The 27958-nt window shown below is 46.1% G+C and overlaps 1 protein-coding gene across 2 annotated transcripts in view; it reads left to right on the top strand.

Moving 5' to 3' along the window:
- Nucleotides 1-4760: 4760 nt before the first annotated feature.
- The window catches only part of LOC121567755 (seizure protein 6-like), a 146150-nt gene continuing 122952 nt past the window's right edge, over nucleotides 4761-27958 (top strand). For both annotated transcript variants that reach the window (XM_041878010.2, XM_041878008.2), the window contains exon 1: nucleotides 4761-5126. In XM_041878010.2, the coding sequence (XP_041733944.2) occupies nucleotides 5042-5126 (85 nt within the window). In that variant the 5' untranslated portion in view covers nucleotides 4761-5041. The remainder of the gene's footprint in view (nucleotides 5127-27958) is intronic.

Raw genomic sequence — 27958 nt, 5'->3', positions numbered from 1 at the left:
CTCCAGACAGGTCCTCTCTCTTGACTAATAGCAGTGTGACAACAGCGTTGGTGAGGGCAGTCTTGGGTATGCAGGTCACACCTGGTCAAGGTGCAGTCAGTCTGCCTCGCACTGAGAGAGGGGAAAATTACTAGGGCACTCTTCACTGAGCAGACCATAGTTGGAATTTTCAAACTGCGGAAATTCATGATGGATTAAAAACTAGCTGTGGATATAGCATACACTCTAAAAATAAAAGGTTCCTGGAGTATCCTTTAGGGGTTCTTCAAATTGAAACTGTGGGGGAACACCTATAAGTTTGTCAAATAACCCTTTAAGTTTCTTCAAATAACCCCTTTTAACGGATCCTTGAATAACCTTTTGGGGTGAATTATTTAACTACCCCCCCCCCCCTCCCCTATTTATATTATTAATAATAATAATACGCATAACAATAACAACAATAACACCATATTTTAGCTCAGTGTTTATTATGATTTTAGTGGCAAAGCAGAATTAAAAATCCAAATATGAAGTAAACTCCCAGCAGAGCCCCAAGTCCAATGGGTATATCCTCTGGCGTGTTGAAGTTAATGTGTTAATGTTCTCTGTATCCATAGCCAGAATGATTTTGCAGTGCATGGTGATTGAACAGGTTTCCTGTTATATTCATCAAAGGTGTAGGTAGGGTGAAGTCTGTGAATCCCAAAAATTGTAATTATACAGATGATTAACGAAACATGCACACGACAGAATTCATATCTTGTTTTTTGTGGTGAATGTGAATGAAAAAAACTGTTTTGATAATGGTTTTCATACACATACCTTGTCCATAATGTAGAGGCCTATGGGATATTCATTGAAGAGGTAGGAATGGTACATGTGATCTGCATAACATACCAATACCAATTGACATACCTTTGTATTCCACCTCGTCTGTATACCTGCAGACACAGACACAAAAGTGAACAGTTCAGTCATCTGCACCCAATACAGCTAGCCTTCAACATTTTCTTATAGCCTACATATTCTTACCTCTTTGTTGATTGATTTCCATTGAATTGTGTCCATTTTCTGTTTTAGAAAGATTTGCGCAAATATGAAAAGATAAATGGTATCATCATAAAACAATATCAATTTAGATCATACAAGGGACAAACCTTACCTTAAATTGAGGAGATCTTTAAATATTTCAGTTAAGTGCCTGCACCTGCTGTCCTTTCAAATTCAAATCCAAATGTTTCAGTTGGGCAGTTAGGTTCCTGCAAGAACCCCCACCAACTAAGGAGGTTCCTCAATTAACCCCACCTCCTATGGGGTTATTGGAAGAACCTTTTGGGGGCAATTTTCAGTGCCAAGAACACTAAGGTTCTTCGAAGAACTTTGAGGATCTTAGAAGAACCATTGTTGAACCACTAATTTTTAGAGTGTACGAATTGTTGGAATATGTAACTTTAAAGTATTTATTTTATAATCTATTACTAACTAATGGATGAACAACATAACAAAAGCAATTGGTACATGATATGCTATGACCAGAAACATAAATATCTCAAAAACCCTAATGATCCCCTCTGCCTCACCTTGATATATTGTGTACATACTTCGTATTCCACTTAGCAAGCCGGCCGTGTCTGTATTGAGGCATTAAAAAACCGAGTTATTTATACCACATAGCATATCATGCAGAATAAAACCTTGATTAGATAGCTTTTTGTCTCTTTTTCCCTTATTCCCTTGTTGTGCCAGACAGGCTGTGCCAGACAGAATATCTTAATCAGGAAGGAAGCGCCTGGTGATCTATCCTTGGGGCAGAATGGAAATGTATTCAGGAGCTGGATGTCTAATAGAAGGCAAGGACACTTTTCCTTATTAAGACAAATAAGCCCCTGAAGGTGGAGAGATGCCTTAAAATAGGAGGAAGGGGAGGAGTGGGGAGGGAAGGAGTGGGGAGGGGAGGAAGGGAGGGGAGAAGTGGGGATGAGTGGGGGGGGAGTGGAGGAGGGAGGGAGGGACGGTAGAGGAGTGGAGGAAGGGAGGGATGGGAGGAGAGTGGAGGAGTGGAGGAGTGGAGGGGAGGGGAGAGGGGAGAAATTTGGTGCCAGTATTACTTAGATTACTCACATTTTGCATTTAATTAAATAATGTGTAGCCAATGGGGTTAGTTAATTAGTGTTACTTGCAGGGGGAGTATAAGGATCTGATTTAGTTATTGGATAATATAACACAAGGCCTACTTTTGTAGTTGGTCACCCAGTCGTAGGTCAGCACTATGATCTAAAAAGCAATCAAGTCCAAAACCTTGGATATGTACTGTGATAGTTTTCTCTCTCCTAGCCCTTTTAACGGCCCAATGAAGGACACAATGAAGAGCTTACAGTGTATGCATTTGACTGATTTGATTTGCTGTTTCAATAGCTGCTGTCTACGCTGGGACAGTGAGTGACAGTGTGATTGGCAGACTCTGAGTGGAGAGGAAATGAGGGAGAGCGTGGGATTTCAGCAGAACCAGAGCAGAGTAACATCTAAAGACAGCTAACTCCCTGAGCGCAGAGCTAAACCATGACTGGCACAATGCGATCTTGGGCTTATTAGATCCCTCAAGACATTACACAAATTGACAAAGAGACAACTTTCTTTGTGGAAGAATCTGCATACAGGAAAGAATTGTAGAAGCTACAGTATTTAAATGTATCAGATGCTATGAAATAAGATTTCACTCTTGTGCATAATTGTAATATAGTATGAATGCAATTATCCATGGTGCCATCTTTTGATTATAATCGTATTGGTACTATTTGAGTATGCATGACCATATTTGTTTACAGTGTGTGTGTGTGTGTGTGTGTGTGTGTGTGTGTGTGTGTGTGTGTGTGTGTGTGTGTGTGTGTGTGTGTGTGTGTGTGTGTGTGTGTGTGTGTGTGTGTTTGTTGTGTGTGTGCGTGCGAATCCTTATAGTTCATTTTGTGTGCAAGGCCAGCATTGAGAATGTAAATGTAGTTTCTATGCCAGAGGCTAGTTTGAGACACAGCATAAATGTGTTTGTTTGGATTCTAATGTTGTCTCAGTAAAAACACCAAACCACACAACGTTGTTGACATCATTCTCATGATGAGACAATCAATATCCGAGACACGCACTGGGGCGATGGAACCAGAACTAAGGTGCATCAGAGCTGCAAACTAAGACAGTAGTTGTGTCTGAAATGGCACCCTATTCCCTATCTAGTGCACTCCTTTGGACCTAACCCTATGGGCTCTGGTTTAAAGCAGTGCATTATATAGTGAGTAAGGTGCCATTCAGACACAGCCAGTGATATAGCCAGTGAGATCAATTACCCAGAGTACCCGGCTGCTCTGTGTCAGCACAGTGGGCCACTCTTGTTCAGTGCTCATTTAGGCATACTTATTTTACATGACATTTACTGTACATCTTTTAGCAGACACTCTTATCCAGAGCGACCTACAGGAGCAATTAGGGTTAAGTGCCTTGTTCATGGGCACATCGACATATTATCTTCACCTAGTCAGCTTGGGGATTTGAACCAGCGACCTTTCAGTTACTGGCCCAATGCTCTTAACCTCTAGGCTACCTGACCCCATTGAGACCAAGGTCTCTTTCGCAAAGGAGCCCTGCATACACACAATTTACAAAATACAATAAGCACACACACACACACACACACACACAAAGCCTGGAAAAACAATCCAATGTGAGGCAAGAGAGAAACAATTTTATTTTTTTCGAGAATCTACTACACATCAAAAGCTTTAGAGATGAAAGTCTGCAAACTATTTCCCTCTATTTAGCCATAATTACCAGTTTAATTAACAGGCTTTGAATGGTCATGAATCTGAGCCAGTGCACCCAGTGTGTGGTCCCACAAACAGTAAAGAGGTTTCAGGAGAAAGAAAGGACATTCCCCCAGAAACCGATACACTCCAAGAGGAAACTCACAGAAGAGAGGCGACCTGCATTACCATTCAATGAATATTATTCCCAATACCTTAGCACTGGCAGCATCACTCAACAATTCTATATTATGTCCATAAACCACTTTGTCTACTGCCATGTTTGATTCAAAAGTGTTTTTCTCTCTCTCTCTCTCTCTCTCTCTCTCTCTCTCTCTCTCTCTCTCTCTCTCTCTCTCTCTCTCTCTCTCTCTCTCTCTCTCTCTCTCTCTCTCTCTCTCTCTCTCTCTCTCTCTCTCTCTCTCTCTCTCTCTCTCTCTCTCTCCTCTCTCTCTCTCTCATGCAGATGTAGCTATTTCCAGAGTGCAACATACTAATGAGAAAGAGGTCACTGTGTAGCTAATATCTGTAAAATATGTTTTTCAAAATGTGATATTTTCTTCTCCAAAATGTTTTTATAATTTGGAATAATCCAGACATACACTGTCTTAATTAAAGGAGTCATTATAGTGCAATGATTCTTTTTCGAGTTGGTTGTCTTGAAACTCGAAATACTAATACTTTTTCACCAATAACGTAAACAACCTATTTACAGTTCAACATATAGGAGCAACATGGTGTTTTCATTGTAATAGTGCTACATTGTGCCTGTTAACAAGCCTGTTAGCGTTCACAATAATTGTTTGTGAGTTTGTAATGGATTGAAAACGGGTGTAATCGATTTGTCTATTGATGTTGCTATCAAAGTTAATGAACTAAACACAGCCATTGTCATACGAAGGTAATTTACATGAGGGCAGTATTACATTATGTACGGTAACGATACAAACTTTCCACCGTGCTGAATTCAGTTGTTCCACTTGCTGTCGCTAGGAGCTGTCCGCGGTGCTGAAACGACCGTGGTGCGCTGACTTGAAGAAAGAGAACCGCATACCCAACGAGAAATCGATTTAGCGAGCGTTGGAATTGAACAGTCTATGTCTATCAGCTGATAACGACATCAGAACATAGCTCTCATACTAGTGGAGTGCCAGTGCTGCGCAGTGTGTCTTACGGCAAGTGGCTTTTGCAGAGCACGAGCAGTCTCTATTTCATTTTAAGGAAAAGTGTTGATCCCAAGGACATTCCTTTCTGTTAGCAGAGGACCACTAATGAAAGGAAGCATGAGTGCGGCACGAGATTACATAGTCGTTCTGATGGTTCTCTTTGCAATGATGACGGACATAGGCGCTAAAGGTAAGATTCTCAATCATATAACTGAAGGCTATTTGGTCGCTTGTGCACATGTTTATTGCAATGCAATTCTGTTTCGGACCCGCCGGTGTTATCGTGCCACTGTATCCAATTATGTGTGACCCTTTTTGTTGGTAGGCTATCTGGGAAACTACAGATAAAGATGTGTTTGTGGGAGGTCAGTCATAGTCGGCTATCGGTCGTGTTTCCTCCTATACTGAGGTTTAAATGGTCCCCTTACGGCAATTCAAAGAACTCAGTTGGAGGAGAGGATATATCGTTCTATTAACGGCAGATGTTGTAGCCTACTACTATATTGTTAGGCTATATTATAGAGTTAGGCTATATTATAGTGTTAGGCGATACAGTAGCCTGTTTATTGGCTGCAATGAAGAATTCACCACAACCCATACTAATTGCAATTGGCTATCCGGTTAGTTAAACACATTAATTTCATTTATTTAAAAAAGTTATACATTAAGTAGTGATTGTAATTTAGAAATAATTTAAGCAAATTCCAAATCCAAACTTTAAAGAATTGTAAGTATTTTAATAACTTAAACAAACGTAGACTAATAAAGTGTAGTAAACTTATCTTAATTTGTCTAAAATATAATGTCCTTTGAAGTGTATTTTTATCGATAATCATTATAGGCCTATATATGACATACATGGATGGCAAATATAATTAATTATTGCTTCGCAGTGGGCCAATAATTTTTGCATAATTCATGAATAACGTGTCAACTTCTATCTCATATTTTAAGAAATGTGTTCAAAGGAGATCTGATCATGAAAGAAGATGTATGTTTATTAGTTCTAAGAACGTTGGAATGACTTGCATTGGTTTTACAGCATTGGTTTTACAGCTGGCTGTACTATTCATGCCTTTGATTTGACAACATTACTGAATAAAGTACTATCTTATTGAAAATCCTCGAGCTGCGCACAGTACGGGTATTTTCTCGGCCTGCATCTGATAATTCTACCCACATAAATATTTATTAAAAGGTTGGTCTTTACTTGCACCCACGGTGTACTTCACATGAGTCTCACATAAACATGCATGTCACACAACGTCGATCATGGCGGACCCATCAGACATTTCTGTCCAATCTGCAGAATTGGTTTTGTTCAGTTTTTTCCTCCATATTTTAGTGACCTTATGCAGGGCTGGAACCTAATACATTTCCGTTTATGTCACATCAGGAATGATTGAAATTCCAATTAAAGAATGGTAAAATCCTCATTGAAAATAAAGACAAGAATATTTAAATAATTGGTCTTTCAATGTATATCCGGAATTGACTGACAAATAAAAATGATTTTGAGAAGATGTATAATAGAATAGATCAGGAAATGAACAAAGGAAGAACAAAGGGAGTGATCTACAGTGGGGGAAACAAGTATTTAGTCAGCCACCAATTGTGCAAGTTCTCCCACTTAAAAAGACGAGAGAGGCCTGTAATTTTCATCATAGGTACAGGTCAACTATGACAGACAAATTGAGAAGAAAAAAAAATAATCCAGAAAATCACATTGTAGGATTTTTAATGAATTTATTTGCAAATTATGGTGGAAAATAAGTATTTGGTCACCTACAAACAAGCAAGATTTCTGGCTCTCACAGACCTGTAACTTCTTCTTTAAGAGGCTCCTCTGTCCTCCACTCGTTACCTGTATTAATGGCACCTGTTTGAACTTGTTATCAGTATAAAAGACACCTGTCCACAACCTCAAACAGTCACACTCCAAACTCCACTATGGCCAAGACCAAAGAGCTGTCAAAGGACACCAGAAACAAAATTGTAGACCTGCACCAGGCTGGGAAGACTGAATCTGCAATAGGTAAGCAGCTTGGTTTGAAGAAATCAACTGTGGGAGCAATTATTAGGAAATGGAAGACATACAAGACCACTGATAATCTCCCTCGATCTGGGGATCCACGCAAGATCTCACCCCGTGGGGTCAAAATGATCACAAGAACGGTGAGCAAAAATCCCAGAACCACACGGGGGAACCTAGTGAATGACCTGCAGAGAGCTGGGACCAAAGTAACAAAGCCACCATCAGTAACACACTACGCCGCCAGGGACTCAAATCCTGCAGTGCCAGACGTGTCCCCCTGCTTAAGCCAGTACATGTCCAGGCCCGTCTGAAGTTTGCTAGAGTGCATTTGGATGATCCAGAAGAGGATTGGGAGAATGTCATATGGTCAGATGAAACCAAAATATAACTTTTTGGTAAAAACTCAACTCGTCGTGTTTGGAGGACAAAGAATGCTGAGTTGCATCCAAAGAACACCATACCTACTGTGAAGCATGGGGGTGGAAACATCATGCTTTGGGGCTGTTTTTCTGCAAAGGGACCAGGACAACTGATCCGTGTAAAGGAAAGAATGAATGGGGCCATGTATCGTGAGATTTTGAGTGAAAACCTCCTTCCATCAGCAAGGGCATTGAAGATGAAACTTGGCTGGGTCTTTCAGCATGACAATGATCCCAAACAGTGGGAGGTCAGTCATAGTCGGCGAGGAGTGGCTTCGTAAGAAGCATTTCAAGGTCCTGGAGTGGCCTAGCCAGTCTCCAGATCTCAACCCCATAGAAAATCTTTGGAGGGAGTTGAAAGTCTGTGTTGCCCAGCGACAGCCCCAAAACATCACTGCTCTAGAGGAGATCTGCATGGAGGAATGGGCCAAAATACCAGCAACAGTGTGTGAAAACCTTGTGAAGACTTACAGAAAACGTTTGACCTGTGTCATTGCCAACAAAGGGTATATAACAAAGTATTGAGAAACTTTTGTTATTGACCAAATACTTATTTTCCACCATAATTTGCAAAGAAATTCATTAAAAGTCCTACAATGTGATTTTCTGTTTTTTTTTTCTCATTTTGTCTGTCATAGTTGACGTGTACCTATGATGAAAATTACAGGCCTCTCTCATCTTTTTAAGTGGGAGAACTTGCACAATTGGTGGCTGACTAAATACTTTTTTCCCCACTGTATGTTGTGATGAGTCTTCAGACTTTGGCAGAATCATGCACATATTTACCTAATAAAGTAATACATGAAACTATTATAACCCCAATTTATACAGCTTTTTAGGTCCAAGTGTTTTACGAAAACATATCCGATATTACAAAGACTGATAGCTATTAAACGGCTCCTTCATGCCTGCAGCTGGGGAAACCTGACCCCAGAGGGAATGTTCATATTCTGCATTGATCCCACATCACAGTATCAGCCTGACCTTTTGACCTCAAAGGTCTGTGGGCCTCCCTGTCCTTGTCAGTCACCTTCTATTGAACCTCTGAAGCTGCACTTTACTGCTGAACAGAAGCACCTGTAAAAGCACTCTAGCTAATGTGAGGCTCCATCAAGAAGCTCAGTGAGCAAAAAGCAGGAGCCCATATAACATTGATAGCATTGTGCTGTGCTAAAAATGGGTGACAAATTGGTGAAGAATGGGTGAGGGTAAATATAAGTTGACTTTAGGTTGGTCAGTAATCCTCCATATTTGTTGTTGTTGAGTGTACAAAACATTAAGAACACCTGCTCTTTCCATGACATAGACTGACCAGGTGAATCCAGGTGAAAGCCATGATCCCTTATTGATGTCACTTCAATCAGTGTAGATGAAGGGGAGGAGACAGGTTAAAGAAGGATTTTTAAGCCTTGAGACAACTGTGTACGTGTGCCATTCTGAGGGTGAATTGGCAAGACAAAATGTTTAAGTGCCTTTGAACGGGATAGGGTAGTAGGTGCCAGGTGCACCGTTTCTAGTGTGTCAAGAACTACAACGCTGCTGGGTTTTTCACATTCAACAGTTTCCCGTGTGTATCAAGAAGGGTCCACCACCCAAAGGACATCCAGACAACTTGACACAACTATGGGAAGCATTGGAATCAACATGGGCCAGCATCCCTGTGGAACGCTTTCGACACCTTGTAGAGACCATGCCCTGACGAATCGAATTGAGGCTGTTCTGCGGGCAAAACGCGCTGCAACTTAATATTAGAAAGGTGTTCCTAATGTTTTGTACACTGGGTGTATATACAATCTGTCCATAGATATAATTGATCTCACAGGCTGCATTAATTGAGGGCGTGATGCATAAGCCTGCGTAGTTGTGTGTCAGGGGCGCTAATGTCAACATGCTGTTTCACAGCACATTGTGTGTTTCTACTGGTTTTATGTTGTGTTTGTGAGAATCATAGGGGAGGAGGACGTTTGTGTCTGCTCACAGCAAGAAGGCATACCCTCTACTCCTCCTCTCTGATAATAATGAAAATTACAATACAATCTCAGCGCTATCATTGATAGCGCAGAGTGCTGTGTCTGTATTGTCCGATAGGGGGCACATGAGGCCAGTGATGTTGCCGCTTTTGAGCGTCCCCTCTTGGTAATGATCCTCAGGGTGGACTGTGATCATAATGAGGACAGGAGAGAATCAGCTCTCCTGGGGACATCCTATTCCTCTCTGCCCTTTATACTGCCCCTTGTGCTCGGACTCCTCCCACAACTCTCCGGCACCACCATGACGTATGAGTGGGGGGACAGTGGACTGGAAAGGAGTGTTTTGATAATGTCTGTGAGCTTCGGGGTCACGCTCCGTTTTCAGTTTTCTTCATATTGAGGCCCTGATAAAAAGAAACCTGCCTAGCACTGAGCTGGAGGGCTGGATGGCTGGGGGTCTGGGGGTCTGGAGGGCTGGAGGGCTGGAGGGCTGGGGGTCTGGGGGTCTGGGGGTCTGGAGGGCTGGAGGGCTGGAGGGCTGGAGGGTTAGGGCTGGGGGTCTGGAGGGCTGGGGGGCTGGAGGGCTGGAGAGCTGGGGGTCTGGAGGACTGGAGGGCTGATGGTCTGTGGGTCTGAAGGGCTGGGGGGCTGGGGGCCTGGAGGGCTGGAGGGCTGGAGGGCTGGGGGTCTGGGGGTCTGGAGGGCTGGAGGGCTGGGGGTCTGGGGGTCTGGGGGTCTGGAGGGCTGGAGGGCTGGAGGGCTGGAGGGCTGGAGGGCTGGGGGGCTGGAGGGCTGGAGAGCCTGGGGTCTGGAGGACTGGAGGGCTGATGGTCTGTGGGTCTGGAGGGCTGGGGGCTGGGGGCCTGGAGGGCTGGAGGGCTGGGGGTCTGGGGGTCTGGAGGGCTGGAGGGCTGTAGGGCTGGGGGTCTGGGGGTCTGGGGTCTGGAGGGCTGGAGGGCTGGAGGGCTGGAGGGCTGGGGGTCTGGAGGTCTGGAGGGCTGAGGGGCTGGAGGGCTGGAGAGCTGGGGGTCTGGAGGACTGGAGGGCTGGAGGGCTGGGGGGCTGGAGGTTTGGAGGGATGGAGGGCTGGGGGGCTGGGGGGCTGGAGGTCTGGAGGGCTGAAGGGCTGGGGGTCTGGAGGCGATTCCCTGCACTGCCACCTCTGTCATCTACTGACACAGGTCTGATAGGAGATTAGTGCGGCTAGCTGAGAGAGAGAGAGCGAGAGAGAGAGCTGAGACAAACGGCTGGTGCAGGAAAGACTGGCTACAGCTAGAACAACATCAAACACATGCACACACACACACACACACACACACACACACACACACACTTGCACACCCTTGGAGTACACACACACACATGGAAACACACACATGCATGTACACAGAAATTAATCCTCCTGTTACAGGAGGGGGTCGCAGTTCCGGAACGACCCACTAGATGTCATCCTCTAACAACCTTAGGCACCTCCTCACTCACAGTCTGGACTAATCAGTAACCTATTGGTGTCATCTGTGTCTACCTGTTCATCTGTGTATTTATGCCCTCACTTCCCTGTGTTCCCTTGCTCAGTTGTCTCTGTTAGTTTCTCTATGTCCAGCAGTACTACTCAGTGTCTGATCGGTGACCTATGTACATGTACTTGAGAAGAGTTCTCCCTGTTTCGTTATTTTTTCAGTCGTCGGTAGTATTTCGTATTTTGGCTGTCAGACGGTTTTTGGAGACTTATTTGCTCCGCCTTTCTTTTATGATAAGTCCGTTATTTTTTTATCCTGCACCGCATCTGGGTCACACCTCACACCAATCCTTACATCCTCCTGTTTTAACTTATTGAATCGAGTAGATCTGAACACAGGAAAATGTGCATGTGATGTAGTGAATTAAACAAAAGCTCCCGCCTGTATTCCCCGTTGGTAACTGTGTGGGCACAGAGCACAGCTTTTCATTTTCAATGATCAATTACCCCAGACAACCAGAAGTGGGCGGAAGGGTAGGTTTGAGAACGAGCTTGTGTGTGTGTGTGTGTGTGTGTGTGTGTGTGTGTATGTGTGTGTGTGTGTTTGTAAAAGCAAGAAGAATCAGTGTGAGAGATGATACATTTTCCAGATTTGAAGTCGTTGTCAATCACTCTGTATTGGAATATTAGAACAAGTGTCATCAATCTGAAGCCATGTCTGATGTCTGAGGCTTGTGAAGGCATCATTTTTTTGTGTTTTATTTTGTTAAGCTTTCCATGTTGGAGCTCTGAGCTTGACCTGAATATGCCACAATCCTCTCTTCTAATAGTAGCGGTTGTTTTTCTCCCTATAACACGCAAACACTGCATCTGTCTGTGTGTGTGTGTGTGTGCATGCATACAAACACAGACACGCTTGCAAGGAGAAATCATAATTGAGCTCTGCTCAGCTTTTTTAGCTCCCCCCTAATTACTGGCTATTAAAAATCAGCACCCGCACATTATCACTTATACAGCCCTCTTCTACTAAATCTTTATCCTGAACAATGTAAAAGTACTTTATTCCCCTCTCCTTCCCTTTCAATAAATCTATCATCTCCATGGTGTACTTTAACATTTAAAGGTTAAGCTTGTCTTTCATAGTAACATTTTACTGCCATTCATGTTACACTCTCCTCTCCTCTCATGGATTGGCAGACTGTGTACACCTGGCTAATTAGGGCTGACGTGTGGTAAACATGCAGAGCTGAGGGCCTCTCTGGAACCATTAGGCCCTTGGACAGCTCTCTTCCTCCCCACGTCTGGTTCACACTGCCAGCTCCTGTCTGGAGGGGTCTTCATCTAGACGGGTGAACCAGGATCAGACCAGACCAGACCTGGAGGAGATCAGCTGTGGTCGTGTGCACAGTCAGCAGGTAAGAACTTTCACAGGCAACAGGTCAACACTTTCACAGGCAGCAGGTCAACACTTCCACAGGCAGCAGTTCAACACTTCCACAGGCAGCAGGTCAACACTTCCACAGGCAGCAGGTCAACACTTCCACAGGCAGCAGGTCAACACTTCCACAGGCAGCAGGTCAACACGTCACAGGCAGCAGGTCAACACTTCACAGGCAGCAGGTCAACACTTGCCTAACTCGTCTGAAAGTAAACAAGACACTTTGTTTCTTCTCATCAGACATGTTTTGGACCTTCACGTTTTATGTAGGAGGGGCCAAGTAGATAGGGGTGACAGTGCTATTAGTTTGTTCTTAGTTGGTCAACTCCAGTCATTTAAAAAATGTACCATGATGACAACCACAAGACTGACTGTCCTGAATCCATTTGGTGGAATATGGACCCTCTACCACTTGTACTGTAAGTGTAATTTCCTACCTTCACACCCACTTCACACTTGTCTTTTACCATAAAGTATCTCCGTCCCCATAAGTATCTGATGGAAGTGTTGCTGTGGATTGTGCAGAATTCACTCTATATGCTTTAAGGCATTTAAATCCTATCTGGTCCTCAGTCCTACGGGACTCTTGCTCCTGCTCAGAGTACAACCCAGACGTCCATATAGGACACCACATTGTTACTAACAGTAGGCCGAAATGCAAAAAGATTGTTAGTTAAAGCTGTTACCAGATAACAAGAGACTTTCTCCCTCTCCATTCTCTCTCTTTCTGAATGAGCATTTTTAGTGAGTGTTACTAGCCAGCTGTGTTCATGCCCTTCGTAGTGGGGACGCATGCAGCTCCGACAGACTCAAACTATGATATGGAACAGTTTGTGTAAAGTTCCAGTAGTGTTCTGTTGGGGTTATTCTCAGTAGCCCTCTGTTCATTGCCACATATGTACAGACTTTGTAGTCATGCTGTTTCACAGCTTTTGCTTATTAACAGTTAGCCAAGACATTATACTCTCCTTGAGGATGGTATGAAAGCAGAGACTGTCAGGCAAGCTGCTGTGGGGAGATGTTGCCATAGAAATACTACAGAGACCCCCTCCCCCCCTTTCTGTTTGCAAATATGTACATCACAGTTATGAAACGTTTTCTATTGTACATGGTTGTAAATTGTTTAGTGTAAGACATGGTGAGTTTAAATGCATGCTTTGCGCCTGTGAATTTGATCCTTCATAACTGAATTAGGGAACATAACACCGAGGTTGTGTGTAAATGTTGGCCCTGAACCTTTTTGAAGGATATTATTTTAGGAGGAATCACTCTGGGCTTATCAAGGTTGGCAATGATATACAGTGGGGAAAAAAAGTATTTGTCAGCCATCAATTGTGCAAGTTCTCCCACTTAAAAAGATGAGAGAGGCCTGTAATTTTCATCATAGGTACACGTCAACTATGACAGACAAACTGAGAATTTTTTTCTCCAGAAAATCACATTGTAGGATTTTTAATGAATTTATTTGCAAATTATGGTGGAAAATAAGTATTTGGTCAATAACAAAAGTTTCTCAATACTTTGTTATATACCCTTTGTTGGCAATGACACAGGTCAAACATTTTCTGTAAGTCTTCACAAGAATTTCACACACTGTTGCTGGTATTTTGGCCCATTCCTCCATGCAGATCTCCTCTAGAGCAGTGATGTTTTGGGGCTGTCACTGGGCAACACAGACTTTCAACTCCCTCCAAAGATTTTCTATGGGGTTGAGATCTGGAGACTGGCTAGGCCACTCCAGGACCTTGAAATGGATCTTACGAAGCCACTCCTTCATTGCCCGGGCAGTGTGTTTGGGATCATTGTCATGCTGAAAGACCCAGCCACGTTTCATCTTCAATGCCCTTGCTAATGGAAGGAGGTTTTCACTCAAAATCTCACGATACATGGCCCCATTCATTCTTTCCTGTCAAGGGGTGCTGAAGGTGGGTGTGGTGCAGGAATCAAGCGCAGGACGCATAAGCTCAGTCCAAAAGACTTTAGTGAAATATTCACGTAGTAAATGAGCACAATAAGCCCGGAGGCGAAATAACGGCGCACACAGGCGTCAAACAAACGGCGCACTAACATGTGCAAAAACCTCTCCAAACACTGGAGGGAAGTACGTAGCTCAAACACCAAAACAGAAGAGCAATCACACACAAACACAGACACACACAACAAGAACTAAATAGGACACTAACGAGGACTAACTAGACACAGGTGTACAACATCAAGACAAAACCAAACGAACATGAAACATAGATCGGTGGCAGCTAGTACTCCGGGGACGACGACCGCGAAGCCTGCCCGAACCAGGAGGAGGAGCAGCCTCGGCCGAAACCGTGACAGTACCCCCCTTGACGCGCGGCTCCAGCCGTGCGCCGACCCGGCCTCGGGGGACGACCAGGAAGGACGCGGAGCAGGGGCGCGCGGGATGGTCCCGGTGGAACTCCGACAGGAGAGATGGGTCTAGGATGTCCCTTCGCGGCACCCAGCACCGCTCCTCCGGGCCGTACCCCTCCCACTCCACGAGATACTGGAGACCCCCCATCCGGCGTCTTGAGTCCAAGATGGACCGAACGGTGTGCGCGGAGCCCCCTCGATGTCCAGTGGGGGCGGAGGAGTCTCTCCTATCTCACCTTCCTGGAGTGGACCAGCTACCACCGGCCTGAGAAGAGACACATGGAACGAGGGGTTAATATTCTTATATTCAACAGGTAGATGTAACCTATAACACACCTCGTTCAATCTTCTCAGGATTTTAAAAGGCCCCACAAACCGCCGACCCAGCTTCCGGCAGGGCAGGCAGAGGGGTAGGTTTCTGGTAGAGAGCCAGACTCGATCTCCGGGTGCGTACACCGGCCCCTCACTGCGGTGGAGATCGGCGCTCGCCTTGTGACGACGGATGGCCCGCTGCAGGTGGACGTGGGCAGCGTTCCACGTCTCCTCCGAGCGCCTCATCCAATCATCCACCGCAGGGGCCTCGATCTGGCTCTGCTGCCAAGGTGCCAGAACCGGCTGGTAACCTAACACACATTGGAAGGGGGGTTAGGTTGGTAGAGGAGTGGCGGAGAGAGTTCTGGGCCATCTCGGCCCAGGGAATGTACCGAGCCCACTCCTCAGGCTGGTCCTGGCAATACGACCTCAGAAACCTACCCACATCCTGGTTGACACGTTCTACCTGCCCGTTACTCTCCGGGTGGTAACCTGAGGTAAGGCTAACCGAGACCCCCAAACGCTCCATGAACGCTCTCCATACTCGGGAGGTAAACTGGGGGCCTCGATCAGACACTATATCCTCGGGTACCCCGTAATGCCGGAAGACGTGGGTAAATAGGGCCTCTGCGGTTTGTAGGGCAGGAGGCAGACCCGACATCGAGAGAAGACGACAGGCCTTAGAGAACCGCTCCACAACGACCAGGATGGTGGTATTCCCCTGAGAGAGGGGAAGGTCTGTCACAAAATCCACCGAGAGGTGGGACCATGGTCGTTGTGGAACGGGCAGGGGTTGTAACTTACCCCTGGGCAGGTGTCTGGGCGCCTTACACTGGGCGCACACCGAGCAGGAGGAGACATAAACCCTCAAATCCCTGGCTAATGTGGGCCACCAGTATTTAGTGCTAAGACAATGCACTGTCCGGCCAATACCCGGATGTCCAGAGGAGGGTGACGTGTGAGCCCAGTAAATGAGTCGATCCCGAATCTCGAGCGGAACGTACTTCTGACCCTCAGGACACTGTGGAGGGCTGGGGTCGGTGCACAACGCTTCGCTCGATTTGGCATCGACCTCCCACACCACCGGTGCCACAAGACAAGACTCCGGTAGTATGGGAGTAGGCTCAACGGACCTCTCCTCCGTGTCATACCGCCGGGACAGCACATCTGCCTTACCATTCTGGGACCCAGGGATGTACGTGATCTTAAATACGAACCTGGTGAGAAACATACTCCATCGAGCCTGGCGAAGGTTCAGTCTCCTCGCTGCCCGGATGTACTCCAGGTTCCGATGGTCAGTCAAAATGAGGAAAGGGTGTTGAGCCCCCTCAAGCCAATGCCTCCACACCTTAAGGGCCTGAACTACAGCTAACAGCTCCCTGTCCCCGACGTCATAATTACGCTCCGCCCGGGCTGAGCTTTTTTGAGTAAAAGCACAGGGGCGGAGTTTAGGTGGAGTGCCGGACCGTTGAGAGAAACGGCCCCTATACCAGCCTCAGACGCGTCCACCTCAACCTGAAAGGGTAATGCGGGATCCGGATGCGCCAGCACCGGAGCCGACGTAAACAGGTCCTTCAGTCTCCTAAAGGCCCTGTCCGCATCAGCTGACCACTGCAGGCGCACCGGACCCCCTTTCAGAAGGGACGTGTTGGGAGCTGCCACCTGTCCAAAACCCCGGATAAACCTCCGGTAGTAATTCGCATGCCCAAGAACTGCTGCACCTCTTTGACAGTGGTTGGGGTTTGCCAATTACGCACAGCGGACACACGATCCACCTCCATTCTCACCCCTGACGCGGACAACCGATAACCCAAAAAGGAGACCGACTCCTGGAAAAACAGACATTTCTCTGCCTTGACATATAGGTCGTGCTCCAACAGCCTCCTCAATACACGACGCACCAGGGTTATATGCTCGGCTCGGGTAGACGAGTACACCAGAATGTCATCAATGTACACGACCACCCCTTGCCCCTGCATATCCCGGAAAATGTCATCTACGAAGGATTGGAAGACTGATGGGGCATTCATCAACCCATATGGCATGACGAGATACTCGAAATGACCTGACGTGGTACTAAACGCTGTTTTCCATTCGTCGCCCTCCCTAATGCGCACCAAGTTATACGCGCTCCTGAGATCCAGTTTTGTGAAAAACCGCGCTCCATGCAATGACTCCGTCATGGTCGCAATCAGAGGGAGTGGATAACTGTATTTCACAGTAATCTGATTGAGACCACGGTAATCAATGCACGGGCGCAACCCTCCATCTTTTTCTTCACAAAAAGAAGCTCGAGGAGGCGGGAGAAGTGGAGGGCCGAATGTATCCCTGTCTCAAAGATTCGGCTATGTAAGTCTCCATAGCTTTTCTCTCCTCTTGAGACAAAGGATACACGTGGCTCCGTGGGAGCGCTGCTCCTGCCTGGAGATCAATCGCACAATCCCCCTGTCTATGAGGAGGCAACTGCGTCGCCCTAGTTTTACTAAACACGAGAGCTAAATCCCCATATTCAGGCGGAATGTGCAGTGCGGGCACTTGGTTTGGACTTTCCACCGAAGTCGCCCCCACGGAAACACCCAGACATCGCCCCTCGCACTGAGCAGACCACCCATCGAGAGCCCTCTGTTGCCACGAAATAGCAGGGTTATGGGTGCTTAACCAGGGAATTCCCAGCACCACTGGGTACGCAGGAGAGTCGATCAGATACAGCTGTATAGTCTCTTCATGACCCCCCTGCGCACACATCCTAAGTGGTGCTGTGATCTCCTAATCAACCCCGACCCCAACGGGCGGCTATCTAAGGCATGAACGGGAAAAGGTTTGTCAACAGGTAGGAGAGGGATCCCTAAATCTAAACAAAACTTTCGATCAACAAAATTCCCAGCTGCGCCTGAATCTACTAGCGCCTTATGCTGGGAATGAGGTGCAACCTGTGGAAAACAAACAGGTATACAAAAGTGCGCAACAGAGAGCTCTGGGTAAGTGGGGCGTCTACTCACCTGGGAGGGCTCCCCAGTGCGTGGCCTGTTGTCTTCTCCCCCGGAGAACCCTCCCCAGCACCTGGCCGCAGTGTGCCCTCCACGACCGCACTTGGTGCAGGAGACAGGTCCCCTCGGGCTCCTCCTCCTCCTTTCTCTAGTGCCGGCACCCCCGAGCTCCATAGGGCTCGGCTCGGAGGTGCCGGAGGGCGGAATGGACGGACCCCCCTCGGGACGTCCACGGGTGGCCAGCAGGGTGTCCAGACGGATGGACATATCGACCAACTGGTCGAAGGTGAGATTGGTATCCCTGCAGGCCAACTCACGTTGAACGTCCTCCCGTAGGCTACATCGAAAATGGTCGATGAGGGCCCGTTCATTCCACCCTGCGTCCGCCGCTAGAGTCCGGAACTCCAGCGCAAACGCCTGTGCGCTCCTCCTCCCCTGTCTCAGGTGGACTAGACGCTACCCCGCCGCTTTGCCCTCAGGTGGATGGTCGAACACGGCCTTGAAGCGACGGGAGAAGTCGGCGTAGGAGATGGTGGTGGCGTCCATCTTCCTCCACTCGGCGTTGGCCCATTCCAACGCCTTGCCCGTGAGACAGGAAACGCTCTCGTGTCCCGAGGGCACCGGGTGTACAGTGGCCAGGTAGAGCTCCACATGCAGGAGGAACCCCTGACACCCGGCAGCTGTTCCGTCATACGCCCTCGGGAGCGAGAGCCGAATCCCCCTGGGTTCCGGACCTGGGACTGGTGGACCGGCCGATGGGGTTGGCAGGGTAGATGGAGGTGTGGGTACCCCTCTGGCCTCCCATCGGTGCAGGGTGTTGATGACGTCCTGTAGAGCGGTCCCTAGTTGTCGTATCTGGTCATCCTGGCCGCGGACATGCTCCTCGAGCGACTCGGGCGTGACTGTTGATCCTGCTGATTCCATTCAATTGGGGTGTGTGATTCTGTCAAGGGGTGCTGAAGGTGGGTGTGGTGCAGGAATCAAGCGCAGGACGCAGAAGCTCAGTCCAAAAGACTTTAGTGAAATATTCACGTAGTAAATGAGCACAATAAGCCCGGAGGCGAAATAACGGCGCACACAGGCGTCAAACAAACGGCGCACTAACATGTGCAAAAACCTCTCCAAACACTGGAGGGAAGTACGTAGCTCAAACACCAAAACAGAAGAGCAATCACACACAAACACAGACACACACAACGAGAACTAAATAGGACACTAACGAGGACTAACTAGACACAGGTGTACAACATCAAGACAAAACCAAACGAACATGAAACATAGATCGGTGGCAGCTAGTACTCCGGGGACGACGACCGCCGAAGCCTGCCCGAACCAGGAGGAGGAGCAGCCTCGGCCGAAACCGTGACATTTCCTTTACACGGATCAGTCGTCCTGGTCCCTTTGCAGAAAAACAGCCCCAAAGCATGATGTTTCCACCCCCATGCTTCACAGTAGGTATGGTGTTCTTTGGATGCAACTCAGCATTCTTTGTCCTCCAAACACGACGGGTTGAGTTTTTCCCAAAAAGTTATATTTTGGTTTCATCTGACCATATGACATTCTCCCAATCCTCTTCTGGATCATCCAAATGCACTCTAGCAAACTTCAGACGGGCCTGGACATGTACTGGCTTAAGCAGGGGGACACGTCTGGCACTGCAGGATTTGAGTCCCTGGCGGCGTAGTGTGTTACTGATGGTAGGCTTTGTTACTTTGGTCCCAGCTCTCTGCAGGTCATTCACTAGGTCCCCCCGTGTGGTTCTGGGATTTTTGCTCACCGTTCTTGTGATCATTTTGACCCCACGGGGTGAGATCTTGCGTGGAGCCCCAGATCGAGGGAGATTATCAGTGGTCTTGTATGTCTTCCATTTCCTAATAATTGCTCCCACAGTTGATTTCTTCAAACCAAGCTGCTTACCTATTGCAGATTCAGTCTTCCCAGCCTGGTGCAAGTCTACAATTCTGTTTCTGGTGTCCTTTGACAGCTCTTTGGTCTTGGCCATAGTGGAGTTTGGAGTGTGACTGTTTGAGGTTGTGGACAGGTGTCTTTTATACTGATAACAAGTTCAAACAGGTGCCATTAATACAGGTAACGAGTGGAGGACAGAGGAGCATCTTAAAGAAGAAGTTACAGGTCTGTGAGAGCCAGAAATCTTGCTTGTTTGTAGGTGACCAAATACTTATTTTCCACCATAATTTGCAAATAAATTCATAAAAAATCCTACAATGTGATTTTCTGGAAAAATTTTCTCTCAATTTGTCTGTCATAGTTGACGTGTACCTATGATGAAAATTACAGGCCTCTCTCATCTTTTTAAGTGGGAGAACTTGCACAATTGGTGGCTGACTAAATACTTTTTTCCCCCACTGTAAGTAGAAAGGGAGAGTAAATGCCCTTCTTCCATGCCTGTGGAGCAGAACGGTCTGTCTGTCAGTAATGAAGTGACCATATGAAGCGCCCGTGTCAGGTATCCTTGGAGCCCTAGCTCTACGGTAATAAAGAGGAATAATACAAATCCTTGGAAACGGTGGCGGATCCCATCGGAAGGAACCAGCATCGTCGTTATTTACCTTGTTGTCAGGCTGGCTGCAGCGCAGCACAGAGGTAAACAGATGACCACTGAAGGCCCCGAAAATGGAGATGCATAAGTAAGACAAATGTTGCAGCTCAAGGTTTAGGCGTTAATCTTACGGCATACGCTCTCAGCTCAGGTTGTATACAGAATAGTGGGGTTTTACACAGAGGGATTCATAGAGACATCTGAGACTGGACGTTTAGCCTGTTCATTGAACATAGCTTACCTAATTTAGGTAATGTGAGGTATATTTCAATGGCTAAAGTTTATAAATTTTTATCTTCCTTTTCAAAGTTTACACAGAAGTCGGCATTGCTAGTTAGGTTGGGAAGATTGTTTTCTTTCAAGTTTTCTTTCATAGGACATTTCTGAAAGTCAATGAAAATAGGTTATTTACCCACATTAACTCTGCAGGGAAAATGCTATGTCTTGAGTGGTTAGAGGATGTGAATGAGCCCCGCAGGGAGAGAGAGAGCGTGCAGCGTGCCCTACTACAGTGACAACCACCTGCATTCATCCACAGAGCACCGAGTTCTAATCCCATGTTGAAAATTACAGGCTGTCTTCTGTCAACATAAAGACTCTGATGCAGCCTTTTCAATCAATCCTCAATTTTCCCTGCACCACCTGGGCATGGATGGAGGAGAAAGGCAAATGAAAAACACTTAGTTCAATCCGTTACCCAAACACTTATTTATTTAGAATTATACAACGGGTGGGTCTAATCCTGAATGCTGATTGGTTAGGGTAATTTGCTTGATATTTATATAAAGCAGGCAGGCCTGAGGGACTGCGTACATGGTTCTTTGGACATGGGTCTTTGTGTCTTTCTGCCTTGGTCAAACACCCTGTCTCTGTTGGTCTCTCAGAATTCTGAACAAAAGACAGGGAATCTCTGATTAGTTTGTTTCCTTCCCTGAAAGTAGTAATTTGAGGGATACAATTAATCTAGTACTGTAATTGAACATCACAATGGTGAGGTTGTCTGTTTGGTGGTTTATCCAACCCCCTCAGCAATAGTGTTTCTCTTCAATCTTCAATCTGAAGCTCTTCAGGGCTTTTCATGGATCTCTCTGTGGCCTGGGCCATTTCCTCCCGGACTAGACACACCTCTCCCATAGGAGACAGCTACTGAAATACATTATGCTGTCTGAGATATTGATTACTTACCAGGGGACACATTGCTGTGCCCCTGTTGACCTCATACTTCAGGATGTCTTTGTGAAACCTGTATTTCAGAGAACTGCTCACCCAGAAGAAGTGCTATATTTCCTCCAGCTCAGTCACCATCAAACAGGAGAAAATCCTATTTTGTGACATGCCATTTCAAAGTACATAAATTGCTATTGGTGTATATAATTGTCAAAGCACATGACCTTCCATTGAGATAGTATCTGAACTATCTATGAATAAAATACACAAATCAATTTGTGGTTAAAAGGCAAAGGCATAAACTAGCAGTGCTCTGGGTCTTGAGGACCAGTGGAGCTTGCCACCCCTGATCAAGACATATAAATGTTAGAATACATAACTGTTAGATCCATTAGAATACACAGTTTGAAAGTCAACTAAATTAGGGATCTCCTCAGGAAATTGACCAGCTGCTCACTGCAGCCCTCCAGCCCTGCAACCCTGCCCCCGGTGGAACCTCCATTACAACAATGTGTCATCCTCAACCCCCAGCAGGCTCCACAGACTCACAGAGCCGCCATCGCTGCCGTAATGCATTCTACTGCCACCGCAGTCAGTTGACCGTGCTGAAACTGGCCCTAACCTCTGTCAGAAAAGATTGGAGGAGTGTACGAGGGCCCTCTGTACTCTGATTTAAAGGGTTCTCGAGTGGAAAAGATGGAGAGCGTTGGAGAGATCGGTCCTCTTTTGTGAAGGACATGGCTAACGATCTTGAACGGGTCCACTGCATTCGTTGTGCAGAGTCACAGTGACTCAAGCATGCATGTATGGCTGTCAGGACACTCTCCATCCAATTAACTTTGGTGCTGGTAATATCTTATTCAATGTAGGAATGCATTTTTACTCCCGTAGCTCATAGAAGTGGGCTGACCAGAACTTTTAGATTGAGGTACTTGAAATCTGTGCTTGAAATGTTATTCTAGTGCACAGTCATTTCCCAGTAGAAGATGCAGCTTCAGCTTCAGCTGTCAGTATTTCATTTGTTTTGTGGTGATGGTGGCCCCCACCGTCCACCCTGTGATTAAAAGGCAATCTGATTGTCAAACTCATAACATCATATAAACTTCTATGACAGGTTGAATTGCCAAATCTTATTGCTTTGACTTTAGTCCCCATGACAACATACCCGGGCACAACCAGGCACAGTTAAACCACTGTGGGCGGAGACTATTGTTCAGAGGGATAGAAACACCTTTGACATGACTGACAGGCACCCTCATGCCATGGAGAGAACGAAACAAGGATAATCAAATCAAATTCTATTCATCACATGCGCCGAGTACAACTGGTGTAAACTTTACAGTGAAATGCTTGCTTATGAACCTTTTCCAACGATGCAGTTTAAAAAATAATGAAAAATGTGATAGAAACTAACACAAGCGGAATAAAATAAAATACACACGAATGGAGCTATATACAGGCAGTAGCAGTACCAGATCAACAGCCATGTGAAAAGGAAAGACTTTGAAACTAAAATGAAGATTAACCCTTTGTGGCTTTCCAAGTTTGCACTGGTCCTCCTGAATAGAGGACGTACCAATGAAATGTGTTGTTGCCAAGTGACTCCGTGTCTTGTCCTTTAGCCTTATTTAATTATGTGTGGAATTAATAACAGTCTTGCATTATACTTGTTGTATGGAAAGAGTTGAGACAAAATGTGTTGTGACAAAATATAATGTGCACCGCATCCACAAGATGGTAGCTGCTAATAACTGATCAAAAAAAACAACAGGAATGCAGGATCTCTTCCATGATTTACATCTTAGACAGTCTTGTGCTTTCATGCAGGAAATCTGTGCATCAGTCCTTTGAAAAAGGAACATTTTCATTCATGAGTGAAGGGCTATAGCAATCTCCCTGTTAAGAATGAAGCAGGAGCCTTCTGTAAGGAAGAAACGACAGGGGGGAGAATAGAAAAGGAAAAAGAGAGAGAAAGAGAGAGTGGAATGTGGTGTTTGATGGAGAAGAGTTCCAGCCAGGAATTGCTTCATTCCATCTAAGTAATTGTCCTTGGTTCCATTGTTTGTAGTGCTGATGGAGGACTGTAACACGCGCACATACACGCACGCGCATGGGTACACACACACACACACACACACACACACACACACACACACACACACACACACACACACACACACACACACACACACACACACACACACACACACACACACACACACACACACACACACACACACACACACACTAACCCTGGGGAGACAAGCGTTTAGATTTCCAAAACAGCCCTGCCTTTGACCTCCCTCCAACCCACCCTAGGAGCAGGCAGATTACATTGATAGTGGTGTATTGTTTTCATTGATTTGCTTTAATTCGCAATATGTCACTCATCTGTGTTTAACTGGGCTCACTTAAAGCTATACAGGGAATATAGTGGTGGACCAGTGGCCCTCAGCAACAACACAGCCTGACTTCAGCTCAATTACCCACAGTTAATTAACAGTAACTCTGCTGTTGGAACTACTGTGCACAAGTGACGAATACACAGTTTATGTACTGTACTGGATGAATGTTTAGGACTTCCTATGGATGTGGAATTGCTCAAACATAATATTTCTGGACTATTAAAGATAATCAATCAGTGTACATTAGGCTGGAAATTAAATTAGAAACTGTATGTCTGAGGCATACCTATTTGGACAGTATAAGGTCTGTCGGTAATGTATTGATTTAAAAAGTAAACATAGCAAGCCATCCTTTTCCCCTCCTTCTTTTTTCCTCCCTTCCTTTTCATGTGTAGTATCTGGTCCTCTCTCTCCTTCTCTCCTCTGCCTCCATTACATGACCTCCTCACCTCTCTCTCCTTCTCTCCTCTGCCTCCATTACATGACCTCCTCACCTCTCTCTCCTTCTCTCCTCTGCCTCCATTACATGACCTCCTCACCTCTCTCTCCTTCTCTCCTCTGCCTCCATTAGACCTCCTCACCTCTCTCTCCTTCTCTCCTCTGCCTCCATTACATGACCTCCTCACCTCTCTCTCCTTCTCTCCTCTGCCTCCATTAGACCTCCTCACCTCTCTCTCCAGCCTTGATAGGAGAGAATCTAGAAGGAAAGGCAATTTGGTGCAGCATTAACCGTGGCTTGACCTCTGACCCTGCTCCATGCTGTTAAGCATCCTACAGTAAAGTGCTGTGCTGTTGTCCAACACACACACACACGCACACGCACCCACACACACTACCCTGGGGAGTTCTTCACCTACTATCCTCACACAGAGACAGGGATTATCCCAGGCTGTGGGAGGAATGACAGAGCAGAGCAACAAACTGCCCTTGCTGTAACACTTTGCTCTTTCCCTATTCTGTTTCCCCCTAAAACATGACCTATTACCTGTTCAACAAACGCTGACCACTGCATGTAGTTGATGTGATTGAGGTCCAGTTGATACCCCTTTCTTAACAAAATGTTGTGCAATGTCTCCTTGCATTACTGCAGTTATGGTGTGTCTACATTGTACTACAGTATAGACAGTAGCTATATAATCATTTGGAAGAGAAAAGTAAACCTCAAAATGCAATATAAAGTAATTTCTAAAAGCCTAATTTCTCTATGTTTCCAAGATGGCGTAGTAGTGCAGTTCTGTTTTTGTCGTGTGTCTGTAAATAGCCTGTAAATACCCAGTTTTTTTTGTATTTTTCGTACATATTTCCCTATCAGACTTTTCATCCTTCTACAAAATATAATTTTCCTGCAACCCGCCTCACTCAATGTGGAACGGATTCTATTGTTGACTTACCTTTTATCTAGAATCTCCAGTTGAAACTAGCTAGCCAGCTAACTAGCTACTTGCTATTAGCCACAGTTAGCGGTATTTCACCCAGAACATTGGATTCTGCGGGATTAATTTAATCACTGGACATTAATCACCGGATATTCGGCCAGTCTGCACAGCGCGTTATCGACCCAGAACATATCAGTTTTTCTGCCGGAATCACTGAATCACTGGACCTTTAACTCCCGGATTCATCGCTACCAGCTAGCTGCAACAAAATGGACGCTGTGGTCTGGCTAATCATCCTGAGCTAGGCCCATCTCCCGGCTATCTACCTCTCTGTCAACCGGACGGGACCACCTAGTGTTGACACGGAGCCCCGCCGATCCTACACGACTGGTCTGCCGACGAAATCGTCTGATGTGGTTACGACGTCGACCACGAAGATTCCATCTGCTAGCCCCGGCCCGCTAGCACACGCTAGCTGTGGCCTCTTACTCGCTAGTGCTTTAGCAGCCTCCGAACTATCCTATTGCTGTTCACCGGACCTTATGATAACTCAGCTATACAGCTGATGTCTGCTGGACTGTTTTCTTTTTACGGTACTACATCCTGTTTATGTTTAGCCTCAGCCCAAACATGGTTAGCTTATTGTTGTTTCGGTTATTTCTAATTGTACTATTTCACTGTAGATCCCCCAGCCCAGCTAAACCTGCCTTAGATAGCTCCTTTGTCCCACCCCCCATACACGCGGAGACCGACTCAATTGATGCCTCCAGTGATGCTATCTCTTTCATTGTTACCCAACGCTTAGGTTTACCTCCACTTTACTCATATCCTTCCATATCCTTGTCTGTACATAATGCCCTGAATCTTTTCTACAACACCCGGAAATCTGCCCCCTTTATTCGATGTACCCAACGCACTAGAAGACCAGTTCTTAAAGCCTTTAGCCGTATCCTTATTCTAGTCCTCCTCTGTTCCTCTGGTGATGTAGAGGCTAACCCAGGCCCTGCAGCCCTCAGTATCACTCCTACTCCCCAGGCGCTATCATTTGCTGACTTCTGTAATCGCAAAAGTCTTGGTTTCTTGCACATAAATATCAGAAGTCTACTTCCTAAGTTTGAGTTATTCACTGCGTTAGCACACTCCGCCAACCCTGATGTTCTAGCAGTGTCTGAATCCTGGCTCAGGAAGGCCACCAAAAATTCTGAAATTTCCATCCCCAACTATAACATTTTCCGTCTAGATAGAACTGCCAAAGGGGGTGGAGTTGCAATCTACTGTAGAGATAGCCTGCAGAGCTCTATCATACTATCCAGGTCTGTGCCCAAACAGTTTGAGCTTCTACTTCTAAAAATCCACCTTTCCAGAAATAAGTCTCTCACTGTTGCCGCTTGCTACAGACCCCCCAGCTGTGCCCTGGACACCATATGTGAATTGATTGCCCCCATTTATCCTCAGAGTTCGTACTGCTTGGTGACCTAAATTGGGATATGCTTAATACCCCGGCCATCCTACAATCCAAACTAGATGCCCTCAACCTCACGCAAATTATCAACGAACCTACCAGGTACAACCCTAAATCCGTAAACATGGGTACCCTCATAGATATCATCCTGTCTAACATACCCTCTAAATACACCTCAGCTGTCTTCAACCAGGATCTCAGCGATCACTGCCTTATTGCCTGCGTCCGTAACGGGTCCGCGGTCAAACGACCACCCCTCATCACTGTCAAACGCTCCCTAAAACACTTTAGCGAGCAGGCCTTCCTAATTGACCTGGCCCAGGTATCCTGGATGGATATAGATCTCATTCCGTCAGTAGAGGATGCCTGGTTGTTCCTTAAAAGTAATTTCCTCTCAATCTTAAATAAACATGCCCCATTCAAAAATACAGAACCAAGAACCGATATAGCCCCTGGTTCTCCTCAGACTTGACTGCCCTTGACCAGCACAAAAACATCCTGTGGCGTACTGCATTAGCATCAAATAGCCCCCGCGATATGCAACTTTTCAGGGAAGTTAGGAACCAATATACACAAGCAGTCAGGAAAGCAAAGGCTAACTTTTTCAAACAGAAATTTGCATCCTGTAGCACTAACTCCAAAAAGTTTTGGGACACTGTAAAGTCCATGGAGAATAAGAGCACTTCCTCCCAGCTGCCCACTGCACTGAGGCTAGGAAACACTATCACCACCGATAAATCTACAATAATCGAGAATTTCAACAAGCATTTTGCTACAGCTGGCCATGCTTTCCATCTGGCTACCACTACCCCGGCCACCAACTCTGCACCCTCCGCTGCAACTTGCCCATGCCCCCCCGCTTCTCCTTCACACAAATTCAGACAGCTGATGTTTTGAAAGCGCTGCAAAATCGGGACCCCTACAAATCAGCTGGGCTAGACAATCTGGACCCTTTCTTTCTAAAACTAGCCACGAAATTGTCGCAACCCCTATTACTAGTCTGTTCAACCTCTCTTTCATAACGTCTGAGATCCCCAGAGATTGGAA

Source organism: Coregonus clupeaformis, chromosome 6, assembly GCF_020615455.1.
Source record: "Coregonus clupeaformis isolate EN_2021a chromosome 6, ASM2061545v1, whole genome shotgun sequence".
NCBI classification, from domain to species: Eukaryota; Metazoa; Chordata; class Actinopteri; order Salmoniformes; family Salmonidae; genus Coregonus; species Coregonus clupeaformis.
This window is presented reverse-complemented; position numbering and strand designations above follow the sequence as displayed.